The 12,737-nt window shown below is 39.1% G+C and overlaps 1 protein-coding gene across 4 annotated transcripts in view; it reads right to left on the bottom strand.

Moving 5' to 3' along the window:
- Positions 1-3,464: 3,464 nt before the first annotated feature.
- PIWIL4 (piwi like RNA-mediated gene silencing 4) overlaps positions 3,465-12,737 on the bottom strand; it is a 54,325-nt gene continuing 45,052 nt past the window's right edge. For all 4 annotated transcript variants that reach the window (XM_004051987.4, XM_055356100.2, XM_055356101.2 and 1 more), the window contains 5 exons: positions 8,323-8,393; positions 6,776-6,929; positions 4,991-5,116; positions 4,732-4,879; positions 3,465-4,010 (listed from right to left, as the gene is read on the bottom strand). In XM_004051987.4, the coding sequence (XP_004052035.2) occupies positions 3,894-4,010; positions 4,732-4,879; positions 4,991-5,116; positions 6,776-6,929; positions 8,323-8,393 (616 nt within the window). In that variant the 3' untranslated portion in view covers positions 3,465-3,893. The remainder of the gene's footprint in view (positions 4,011-4,731; positions 4,880-4,990; positions 5,117-6,775; positions 6,930-8,322; positions 8,394-12,737) is intronic.

Genomic DNA, 12,737 nt, shown 5'->3' with positions numbered 1-12,737 from the left:
CTATTCTCACACTGCTGTAAAGAACTACCTGAGACTGGGTAATTTATGAAGAAAAAGAAAAGAGATTTAATTGACTCACAGTTCCACAGGCTGTGCAGGAGGCATGGCTGGGGAGGCCTCAAAAAACTTACAATCATGGCAGAAGGCCAAAAAGGGAGCAAGGACATCTTCACATGGCAGCAGGAGAGAGAGAGAGAGAGAGAAGGGGGAAGTGCTACACATTTTCAAACAACGAGATATCGTAAGAACACACTCACTATCATGAAAACAGCAAGGGGGCAATCCACCCTCATGGTTTAATCACCTCTCACCATGCCACTCCTCCAACACATGGGGATTACAATTCAACATAAGCTTTGGGTGGGGACACAGAGCTAAACACAGCATATTACCTATCAGAGACTAATAGTGGAGTCCCATGTTGGGCAGAAACAACCCAGATCTATTACCTCTCCTGTGCTCAGTAACGGGCTAGAATCAGTCTGGGGAGGGTATGGTCTCAACATCACCCCTGTGGTAGATCCTGAAGCTGTAGCATTTAGAGGCTGTCAGCCAACTATCCTCCTTGCAGAAGGTTCTTTTAAAGGATAATCTGATGGGCCACTCCATGGTGGCCACAGAAATGTATTTAAAGTATACTTTCTTCCAGAGTCTCTCCCTCAGCTCTCAAAAGAAAAACTACAAAATCCTTTCTATAAAATAGGAACTGGTAGATTGTTTATTTCTAGAGACAATATTAAGCTTTCCCTTAACTAGAATTGTAGAATTCAGAATCTAGTACAGTGCCTGGCACATAATAGAAACCCATAACTATTTGTTAACTAAATTGTGCCATTTGATTCATTTCCTCTCCTCAGGTCTAATAATATGATACCCTTTATTAAGGCCAGATACTTCAGATTTGACATTTCTAATCCTTACAATAACTCTACACTGCAGACATTGTTAGACATTTTTACAAGTAGATACACTGAGGCTCAGAGAGGTTAAGTAACTTGCCCAATGTCACACGACTATAAGTGGTGGTTCTAGGATTCAAATCCAGTGCTGCTCTGAAGCCTGGCACAGGCTCCCTTTCCTCTTTGTCCTTGGTAGCCTAAGGAAAACTAATTAATGCATGTGAGAGGTGGCAATCACATAACGTGAAGCTGAAATAGGTCTCATATATTATCTAAACCAGTATTCCTCAGCCCTGGCTGAACATCAGAACCATTTCAAGAACTTTTAAAATATTCGGATGATCAGGCCCCATCTCAGACCAGTTAAATCACTATTTTGAGAGGTAGACCCAGGCACCTCTATTTTTTTGTTCTAAAGCTTTTAGACATGGGAACTTCTAATCTTCTCAAGATTAGGCACCACTGGTCTTGTCCAAGCCCTCTCATATTACAGATTGGGTAACTGAGTCCCAGAAAGTGAAGTTATCACATCAGACAACCAAACGTGCTGGAACCAGAGCTCATATGAAGATTTCTTAGTCCCATGTTGCCCTCTAGGAGTTTACCTGAAATTGTTTGTTGAAGCCTATGACACTGCCATGATGAAGGCCTCTATTCACACAGCAGTCCTTGTGTGCCCTCTGGTGGGTTAAAGGGGTAAGAAGTCATTTCCTGGGGCAGTACTTAAAAGGGTGGTTGGGTGCTCTGCAGAAGGTTGTATTGCCTAATCAAAATGTTCCATGTGGATTTATACAAGCTGGCTGGTTAGGTAGTGGGGATTTATATCACCATTCTACTTTGAAGGAAAACAACAAGATAAACACAAAAACAAAACCCACCACCCTGAATTGGTTCAGTGCCTTGTCTCCAAAGACTTGCTATATAATGCCATCTTTTTTTTTTTTTTTTTTTGAGACAGAGATTTGCTCTGTCGCCCCAGGCTAGAGTGCAGTGGTGCAATCTCAGCTCACTGCAAGCTCTGCCTCCCGGGTTCACGCCATTCTCCTGCCTCAGCCTCCCAAGTAGCTGGGACTACAGGCGCCCACCATATAATGCCATCTTTAAATCCCATAAGGCACTACCTCACATTAGTGCTCTGGGAGAAATTTTTTAAATCTTAGAGTATCTTTTATCAAGGGCGTAGACTCTTTTGGTTCATCTTACGGGTTTTGCAAACAAACCTGAGGACAAATTCTAGCTCCACAATTTATTAATCTCATAAACTTCAGTGAGTCACGTGGTATCTTTAATCCCCAGCTTTACCATCTGAAATGGTCATTATAACCTAATTTATACAGTTCTTGTGGAGATTAAATGTGTATATGTAGGCGTGGCACTGGCCCTGAAACTTATTAAGTCCCCTCCACCCTCATGCTTCACAAAATGGTTATCCTATTATTGGTAGACCCATGTTGGGTGCATTTCTACTATGGCTGGACAAAACTCTCAAATAGGAAAAGAATATTTTCAGTGCAAAGTGATGTAACCTGTGCATTGGCATCCCTCCTGTGGCCTGCTTCCCTTGTCCCCAGAGAGCCCTTGCCACTCTCCCGCCACCCTTTGTTGCAGACTTCCACAGACCTTCCCGTGGTAAGAATTTGAACTCTGATCTATCCCTTGTCAAAATATCTTTTGCATGTAGCTGTATTCTCATTCCTGGGGCATTCCAACATGAAAAGGGTGAGAAGATGAGGAAAAGCCACAAAAGGAGACAGCATGAGTGATCAATATGCAGTAGGAGAGAAACCAGGAGAGTGTTATTCTACAGGCCAAATAAAGAATGTCTCAGAGGGAGGAAATGATTGACTGGGTCAAGCAAGACAAGGACCAAGAGGTGACCATTGGATTTAGCAAAGTGGAGGTTATTGGTGGTGTTGACTAAGGCAAGTGTGCTGTAGTGGTTGTGGTGAAATTGTGATTGGAATACAGAATTGGATACATCAAGCACAGACTCTTTCTTCTTTTGCGATGTTTTTCCTGTAAAGAAGTGCCAGGCAATGGGGTGGAAGCTAGAGGAAATGGCTTTTTAAGATGAGAGAAATAACAGCATATTTATAATGCCAATGAGAATGATCCAGTAGTGAGAGAGAAAACTGATGATGCAGAAAGGAGAAGGGAGAACTGCTAGAGCAGCATCCTTCATAGGTCAGAGGGAATGAGATTTAGTACAGAGGTGGAGCGCCTTATAGGAACAGATATGCTGCACTCATAATAAAGGGAAGGGCAGGCAGAGTCTATGGGTACAGATGCCGTTAGGTGAAGGTAGAGATAACGAGAGGCTTGCAAAAGTTCTCTTCTGATAGCTTCCTTTTTATCAGTAAATAGGAAGCAAGGTCATCACTGGGAGAAGCTGCTATTAAGTGAAATAAAGTCCCATCAAGAGAGCAAGTGATCAGCTCAGTTTCCGAAATAGAACTCAAAGATTAATGGTGATGTGCTCTAGTGGGTAAGAGGTTTTGCTGAAAATACTTAAATTATGAGGTTCACATGTAATATCAATGTAAAATTCAAATAACAATAAACATATGATGTTCTGAACTTTATTTTCAACTATTTAAACCACTCTACAAAATGCTCTACAACATTAAGAAAACCTCAGCAAAATTTGGGGTGGGAATTAGACTCTGTTTATCTATCATCAAAATATCATGCAAACACTTATTTTAAGTGTTTAACTTAAGATATTTAACTCTGTGGAATTCTTTATAGATGATGGTATATTTAAATTCCACATACGACAATGAAAATTTACCCCAAGCATACAACTCTTTAAAACAAAATAACACACATTTTTAAAAACTGTTTCAGATTAAGTTGTTTTGCTTTTTTTCCTAGACATGAAAACTAAGCTCAATCTTTTTCCCCAGTCACAGCCTTGAGCTTATGGCAGATTTGCACAAAGTATACCAATTTCTTCTTGGATTGTTCATCTAGTGATGCCAGTGGTTCATGCCATCACAGGTAGAAGAGATGGTTGGCTAATTCCAGACTGGGTTCTTTATGAATGCTTTGTGCCACCAGAAAGGTCAGCTTGTGAGCATACTGACATGGTGCTGGGACACTGACTATGCCCTGAGGAGAAAAAAGTATTGATAAGAGATTACCTTGTTCTTCAAAGAGATTTTTTCTGATTTTTCTTTGTCTACTGGTTACACAGATAATAGAATGGGTTTCTGGGTAAACAACAGGTAACCTCAACCAACAAAAGGTAACCTAACTTACTGGGAACTTAAGCTTACTGGGGAGGATGGAGTGAAAAGTCACTCTGGCTTCATGGTGCTGGGAGTAGGGAGCCATCACACTTTAGACTAGTCTTTGTTCCTGTGATCTCAAGTTTGGAACTCCCTGGAGGAGCTTCGTGCAAACCTTGGGCTTGGCCTTTGGGAACAGCTCTTGGTCTAATGCACAGGAACAAAGGGCAGACCCAGGCCTGTTAACACTTCCCCACCAGGCACATCTGAGTTGGCTTCCATTTCTTCATCTGTAACACGTAAATAACAATACCCTGATTTCCTCCCAGGTTTGCATAAGATAATGTATATAACAAAGTCGTCTAGAAACTGTAACTATTAATGTATTATAATAGTTATTGTTATTTTGTTTCTATGATAGACTGGTTTCCTCCCACTGTGGACTCAAGAAGTGATACATTCATTGATTCATTCATTCATTCCTTCTTTAGGAAATATCAGGTATTGTGCTATATCTAGGGATACAAAGATGAAGTGTATGACAATTCTTAGGTGGGACTCTTGAGTATCATATTTACATTAAGTAAACAGCTTTCACTCACCGGCCAGTTGTAGTACAGGTGGCACAATTTGAATGTAAGTCTCTGCATATGGTCGGGCTTCAAGCCGTTGTCATCATAGATGACATTATAGTAGGTAGGACTAACAGTTCCCCGGCAGGCCACCTGGCTGATCAGATAAAAGTCATACCTGAGGGGGAAAATGGAATGAATGTAGGAAAGAAGGCAAATAGAATAAGGTCAAACATAAACTGGACGCAATGAATGTTTTGTTAAAAATTGATTTTCCAGTGGCACTTGCCATTCGTTACGTGTTGCTTCTGAATCCACAACAGTGCCAAGTGGGGGGTTCTGTACAGTGCGGTTCATTTCGGTAAAGAATCGTGGCATGCACTTCTTCCTGACCACAATCACCGACAGTCTTGAGCTAAAAATTAGAGAGGCAAAATATGAAAAGAACTCAATCCAATCTATACAGCTTTCTATTTTTGTGTAATTTAAAAAATGAAATAAAAATTCCATTTGAAAAACACTGCAAAACAGAAAATAAAAATTACCTACAATCCCTCCTTCCCTAGAGATACATACAATTTTTTAAATTAGGGATTGTCCGTATTTGTTGCAAAAGGATGCTATCCCAAGTCATTTGCCTAGTTTATACCACTCAAAGGGGGCAGGAAGGAATGCTGAACTTCAACTGGCACTTTTGCGAAAGATTTTCCAGAATTATCCATGGAGACAAGATGTGTGTGTGTGATTAGTGACTCAACCTATTTTCCCCTTCGCTCTTCCTCTCAATTTTATTTCTAAGTAGCAAAGGAAGAACCACAAGTTCTTCCTATTCCTCTTGTCATCCCTTCTGTATTACACAAAACTCATGCCTGGGTGGATGGATGGATGGACCAAATATATGTTCTGGCCAAATGCTGAATGGTGAAGTGTTAATGTGTATTTGGTAAAGCCAAGGCGAAATCCTAATATTTGTCATTACAAAAGGCATCCTTACATCCTCTGGGATGTAAGGATCACTGTGGCGTTTCATTTTAAGCATTATAATTATTTTTAAAATTTATCACGAATGTTTTCAATATTGAAACTATCAAAAGTTGATGTTATAGTGCAAGAAAAGTAACTCCTTAGCACTGTCAGCTGCTAAATTTACTCCTGCATCCCTCAGTTGCATACCTGTGATGCTTAATAAACACATGCACCTGAGATCAGTGGAGGGCGAGGTCTTTTGGCCCTAACAGTTGGGATAAAGCTGCAGATGATACTGCCACCAAACTTTCAGGCTTCCCCTCCACTCTAACAATAACCGACTGAGGTCAAGACTCAGCTCCTTTGTGACTTGTGGCTGTGACCCTTTGGTTGATGGTGATGATGATGACGTAACCCTACAGATAGGGCTATGTGTCCTGCTTGGAATAAGATGCTTTCCAAATATTTTAAGAAGCTGACTTAAGATTATTGTCCTCTCCTATTTTCCATTTCCAACATTTTCTTGAACTTGCCATTTCACATAATCACTGCAGAAAATTTTGTACTGAAACACAGAATCTAGAAATGTAACAGTGGAGCAAGATGCCTGGTGTTCAGGATGGTCTGATTTCCATCTGCAGCTCAGCTTTCATGGCACTCAAACCCTTTGAGAACCTTCCATAGACCTTAAGTGCACATCAGTGCCTGCAACTCAGAGGCTTTGGTTCTGTGTGTATTAGGGCCTTGAATTCGAAATCACGGTTTGTTTTCTTCCATGTGATATTAATATGTATGAAGTATTTTCACTGCCAGCAGCCCTGCAGGATTCATGCTGAATCTGTGTCAGCTGCTCTGAGGGTACCTTTCTTTGTCTAGGTTTCCCCTCCCAGGGCCCCCAAAGCTTATACCACCCAAGCTATTTATGTTAGACCATCCCAACTACCCTCCAATCTGAAGGAAATGATAGAGCTCTACTGGCATGATACAGAAACACAGCAAAACTTAACTGCATAAAAAACAAAACTTATGCTTGAATACCTTGTGTGTAATAGCTACAGCTGAATATGCTATAATTGGGAGTATGGAGGAAAGAACAATAATTGAATACCTGGTATTTGAGCTGGATTCTGCCACACTGCTCAGCAGCTGTGGGACTTCATATTCAATAAGTGTTTTCAGCTGACCATCCCCCACACCAGCACGGTACACAATTATCCGTGCTGGCAAATCATGATTGTACTTGTACCATTTGTTGAGTGCTCCTGCAGAATTTGGTGTCAGTAAGAAAAGAATTACTTTTCTAATGCCAACAAAAAATAACATTCCCATATATTGCAGTGTTTAAATGGGTTTGCTATTTCAGACCACTGTAAAATAGGGCAATACATAATTTGGGTTATATTTGCAATAATATAACAATGGATAACTTTAGGGAGCATTCCTCTGTCTCTGCTATTCAAGGAATCACAATGGTTTCTATGGCATGATATATTCTTAAACTTGGCCTATCTCTTTAAATAAAATTTTAATATTTAAGCAATAAATTAAAATTTAATGCAATAGACAAATGCCTAAAATCAAATTAATATTAGTGTCTTCAAGTCTTTAAATCCTCTAATTAGATATAAACTAATTTTATGTCATTTTCTTTCCTAATGAGAATAAATATGAAAATCTAAGGAAATGGCTTTGCTGTTCCTCTGAAAACATATCTTCACAATGACTCACCCAATTGATTCCAATTCTCACTGAGGAAATGAACTCTGAAAACATTTCTACTCACTGTAACTATGAATTTCCTAAAGAACAGGGACCATAGAGTAACTGCTACCCAACGAAAACCTTTAATAACTGCTAAAAAAAAAATTACCTGCTAAAAAAATTTACCAGGTTTCGATGTGAGGGGAATATAATAGAATGCAATAATTATTTTCATGTATATATCGCATAGTTATTTTAAGAGTTTATTGTTTAGGAAATTCATTTTAGTTTGATAGAAGGTAATCATATATATAAGTCCATTACCAACATGTATAAGCAAATTCATTTTTTAAGAAAAAATATTACAATACCCCCAAATTTACAGATGGGAAAATGCAGATCAGGAGAGGGAAGGGTTTGTACAAGTCACACTGCTAGGAAATAGCAAAGCCAGACCTAGGCCAGGACTGGTGAAGAAACAGAAACCCTAGATTTGTCTTTGCATTGCATCCTGCTATGGATAGGGCACCTTTCCTCATCTGCTGTCTTTCCCTTCTTCTCTTGCTTTGCCACTTTATCTGTTAGCACCCCTATCCTAGCCCTATAGGCTTCCCTCCTAGGTCTACACTTAACATTGCTCTGTCATAACTCGAGTTCCTCCAGGGTTGGTTTCTTTTGACCTTCAAACTGCTTGTCAGGGAAACCAGCAGCCACAAATTTTCCTTCCTTCTGGCTTCATGTTATCACACACAGACAAATGTAAATGTAAATGCTACATAGTCTGATTGTTGGCCTAAATCGGCATGCAGCTTCAGAGATCTTCAACTGGGTGACAGTTGACAAAGACAGGTGTAGAGAGTTTGCTTTGACCTATGTGGTCTTCTATAAGCATGTGGATTTGAGGTCTGAAGGAACAGTCCTTGGAGCCCACCCACATTGCTATATTTTTAGTACCAGTCATGAAAACTTTCAAGCAATCTGCAACATCAGTCATTGTTCTCTGAAGGATACAGCGGGAAAACCACCTAAAGTTAAAAAAAAAAAAAAAAAGTAAAATTCAACTTCAATTTTTCTACCGTAAATATTCATTAATATTAAATTAAGAAACAGACATTATGAGTAAAAATCAATGTTCACAATTTTGTATGTGTTATGTGTTCACAATTATATCAAAGAGCCCCTTTACCCAAAAAGAATTTATTGAGAAGAGAAGCTAAACATAGTGTTGGCATCAGCCATATCGAGCTTCAAATCCTAGTCAATATACTCACCAGCTGTGTAACTTTGCTATGTGAACCTAAGTCTCAGTTTCCTCATCTGTACCAAGGAGATTTACAAGGTAAGTAGATTAGTTACTACCTCATAGGGTTGTGGTAAAAATTAAATCACATAATATTTGTAAAATATTTAGCACAGTACTTTGCATATAGTAAAGAGTAATAGAGGCCACTATTATTGTTATAAATTAATGTATTAATTTAGCAATAGAGCTTCTACTGTCAAAATATTCAAAGATTTCTGAAGCATAAACTTTCATTTCTATAGGTGATCCTTTTGGATTAGAAATCTTAACATTATTGTGTAGATTTCAGAAACAAGTTCTCTTACTACCACCATTAATTAACTTAAAGCACTTGGAAATGAAGATCATGACTTCGTGTTAGGTATGTTCCAGCATTATTATACCTCTCTAAATACATGCAACAAGAGTAATACAGCTACGTGTGGTGGCACATGCCTATAGTCACAGCTACTTGGGAGGCTGAGGTAGGAGGACTGCTTGAGCCCATGAGTTCAAGGCTGTATTGTGCTATCACTGTGCCTGTGAATAGCCACTGCACTCCAGCCTGGGCAACAAAGCAAGACCCCATCTCTAAACATTTTGTTTTTTTGTAAAAAACAACAACAAAAAAACAAAAAAAACAGAACACAATTAGGAATGCTGCCAACAAACGAGAAGTCCTGAGTGATATTAGCAAGGTGGAAGAAAAGGAGCTTTCTACCATCATTTCCCTTCCAGAAGCATCAATTTTGACAATTACCCATGGATGAGACTAACTCCAATGGTGACGTTCCAGCACATCACTGGAGTAAAACATCAGAGAATGGATGCATTAAAGAGGGTAACACAAAGAGATTCACTTTACCTGCATTGCTCCTCCCCTAGGGAGGGCACAGCTCAGTGCCATGACAGATCACATCAGCCCATGATTTCTCTTACAGGGTGAAAATTAGAGTGTAGTGAGTGAGCACTCAGCTCCCTCACCCATTCAGGATACTGCCTAGGATGCCCACTTTTTTCTTGCCTCAATCAGAACAACAAGATTATCAGCACAGCTCGGAGGTTAGGAGAGTCTGGGGGCAGAAAAGAGTGGCTGCAAACCCTACTGACTGCTCTATGAGCTTCATCAAGAGGCCCTCCTGTGGGTTTCTTAGGATACCTTGCCTATGGAGCACCTCAACTGACTCGCAGGCACCCCAAATGCTACATGTATCTCACCACCACCCCTGATCAGGCTGGCTCCCCAACCACATTTGTTCAGATGTTGAGTGCAAGCATTTCACACAAACAGCTTGACTCTTCAGGATTTGGAGAAGGTACACAAATGAGCATTTCAGGGCACCACCCTAGGGAAAACAGATGAGAGCCTCTTGACAGCTGGCCTGGCTTTGTGGGATTGAGAAAGTGCATGCATATTTAAGGATCCCCCCACCAAGTGAGAACCAGAAGTGTGGAGTGGGCACATAAATAGAAAACGTGTAAGAGAGCCTCAGAAACCCTAGCTGGACTGACTGTTAAAGGTTTTTCTCTCCCAAAGATAGCCAATAAAGACTGGAAGAAATGACTGATTCTTCAAATGCACAGACAGCAATGCAAAACTTCAAGAAACATGAAAAATCAGGAACTGACCGGGTGCAGTGGTTCATGCCTGTAACCCTAGCACTTTTAGAGGCCGAGGAGGGAGGATCACCTGAAGTCAGGAGTTCAAGACCAGCCTGCCCAACATGGCGAAATCCTGACTCTACTAAAAATACACAAAATTAGCTGGGCATGGTGGCAGGCACCTGTAATGCCAGCTACTAGGGAGGCTGAGGCAGGAGAATCACTTGAACCTGGGAGGCAGAGGTTTCAGTGAGCTGAGATCGCACCACCACACTCCAGCCTGCATGACAAGACCGAAACTCCATCTCAAAAAGGAAAAAAAAAAAAAAAGAAAAGAAAAGAAAAATCAGGAACTATGACACAACCAAAGGAACACAATAATATTCCAGTGACTGACCTCAAAGAAATGGAGATTTGTGAATTGCCTGAGAAAGGATTCAAAATAATTGTTTAAGGAAGCTCAGCAAGCTACAAGGGAATGCAGACAGACCACTCAATGACATTCAAAAAAAAATACAGAAACAAAACAATAACTTCAATATAGAGATAGAAATCATTAAAAAAGAACCAAGCAAGCTGGGCCTGGTGGTTCACACCTATAATCCCAGCACTTTGGGAGGCTGAGGCAGGTGGATCAGGAGGTTAGGAGTTTGAGACTAGCCTGACCAACACAGTGAAACCCTCTCTCTACTAAAAATACAAAAAATTAGCTGGGCATTGTGGCAGGTGCCTGTAATCTCAGCTACTTGGGAGGCTGAGGCAGGAGAATCACTTGAACCCAGGAGGCGGAGGTTGCAGTGAGCCAAGATCGTGCCACTGCACTCCAGCCCTGGGCGAGTGTGAGACTCCATCTCAAAGAACCAAGCAGAAATTCTGGAGCTGAAGAATACAATTAATTAAATAAAAGCAATAGAAAGTATCAATAGCAGACTTGATCAGGTAGAAGAATCTGTGAATTTGAAGATAGGTCATTTGAAAATACACAAAGGAGAAAAAATAAAAGGATGGAAGGAAGCCTATGGAGTTTTTGGGATACCATAAAGAGGGCTAACATTTGCATTACGAAAGTTTCAAAAGGAGAACAGAGATAGGTGGAAAGCTTATTTCAAGAAATAATGGCTAAAATGTTCTTGAATCTGGAAAGAGATAGGAACATCCAGGTACATGTAGCTCAAAGGTTCTGAAGCAGGTTCAACCCAAAGAAGAATTCACCAAGACATATTACGATCAAACTGTCAAAAATCAAAGACAGAGAATGTTGAAAGCAGCAAGAAGAGAGGCTTATTACATACAAAGGAACCCTCATAGGCTATCAGCAGATTTCTCAGCAGAAACCTTACAGGCCAGGAGAATGAGATGATATATTCCAAGTTTTGAAAGAAAAAACTACTGATCAATCAAGAATACTTTTCCTTGAAAAGCTGTCCTTCAGAAATGAAAAATAGATAAAGAATTTTTCAAACAACAAACTGAGGAAGTTCATCACCATTAGACCTGCCATATAAGAAATAACAAAGGGAGTTCTTCAAGCTGAAATGAAAGGATGTAATAAGTAACATAAAAACATATAAAAGCATAAAACTCACTAATATAGGTAAGTATATCATCAAATTCAAAATACTCTAATACTGTAATAGTTGTTTATAAACTACTTATAACTCTAGTTGTAGGGATAAAAGATCAAAGTATTTTAAAATATAGCTACATAATATTAGAAAATAACAATATAATTAAAATAGCTACACAATATAATTAATGCATATATACACAATATAAGAAGATGCAAATCATGACATCTAAAACATAAAATGTAGGGGAGAAAGTAAAAGTGAGGAGTTTTTGTATGTGATAAAGTTATCAGCTTAAAATATACTGTTATAACCATAGATGTTTTATGTAAGCCTCATGGTTAATTATGAAGCAAAAATCCATAGTAGATACTCAAAACAAAAAAGAGAAAGGAGTAAAGCATACTATTGCAGAAAATCATCAAATCACAAAGGAAGACAGTGAGAGAGGAATAAAGAAACAAATAATCTACAAAAAAGCCAGAAAACAATGAATAAAATCACAATAGTGAGTCATTACTTATCAATATTTTAAATGTAAATGGATTAAATTCTCCAATCAAATGACACAGTGTGGCTAAATGGATAAAAAAGAAGACCTAACTAAATGCCACCTACAAAGAGATTCACTTCAGCTGTAAGGACACACATAGATTGAAAGTAAAAGGATAGAAAAAATATTCCATGCAAATGGAAACCAATAGAGAGCAGGGGTAGCTAAACTTAGGCAAAATAGACTTTTGTAAAAAAAAAAATACCTCACAAAAATCAAAGTCGTTGGATAATGATAAAAGAATCAATTCATTAAGAGAATACATCAATTTTACGTATGTATGCACCTAATAGTTGAGCATCTAAATATATAAATCAAATATTAACATCTGAAGAGAGAAATAGCAATACAATAATAGTAGGGA

Source organism: Gorilla gorilla, chromosome 9 (assembly GCF_029281585.2).
Source record: "Gorilla gorilla gorilla isolate KB3781 chromosome 9, NHGRI_mGorGor1-v2.1_pri, whole genome shotgun sequence".
In the NCBI taxonomy this organism is placed as follows: Eukaryota; Metazoa; Chordata; class Mammalia; order Primates; family Hominidae; genus Gorilla; species Gorilla gorilla.
This window is presented reverse-complemented; position numbering and strand designations above follow the sequence as displayed.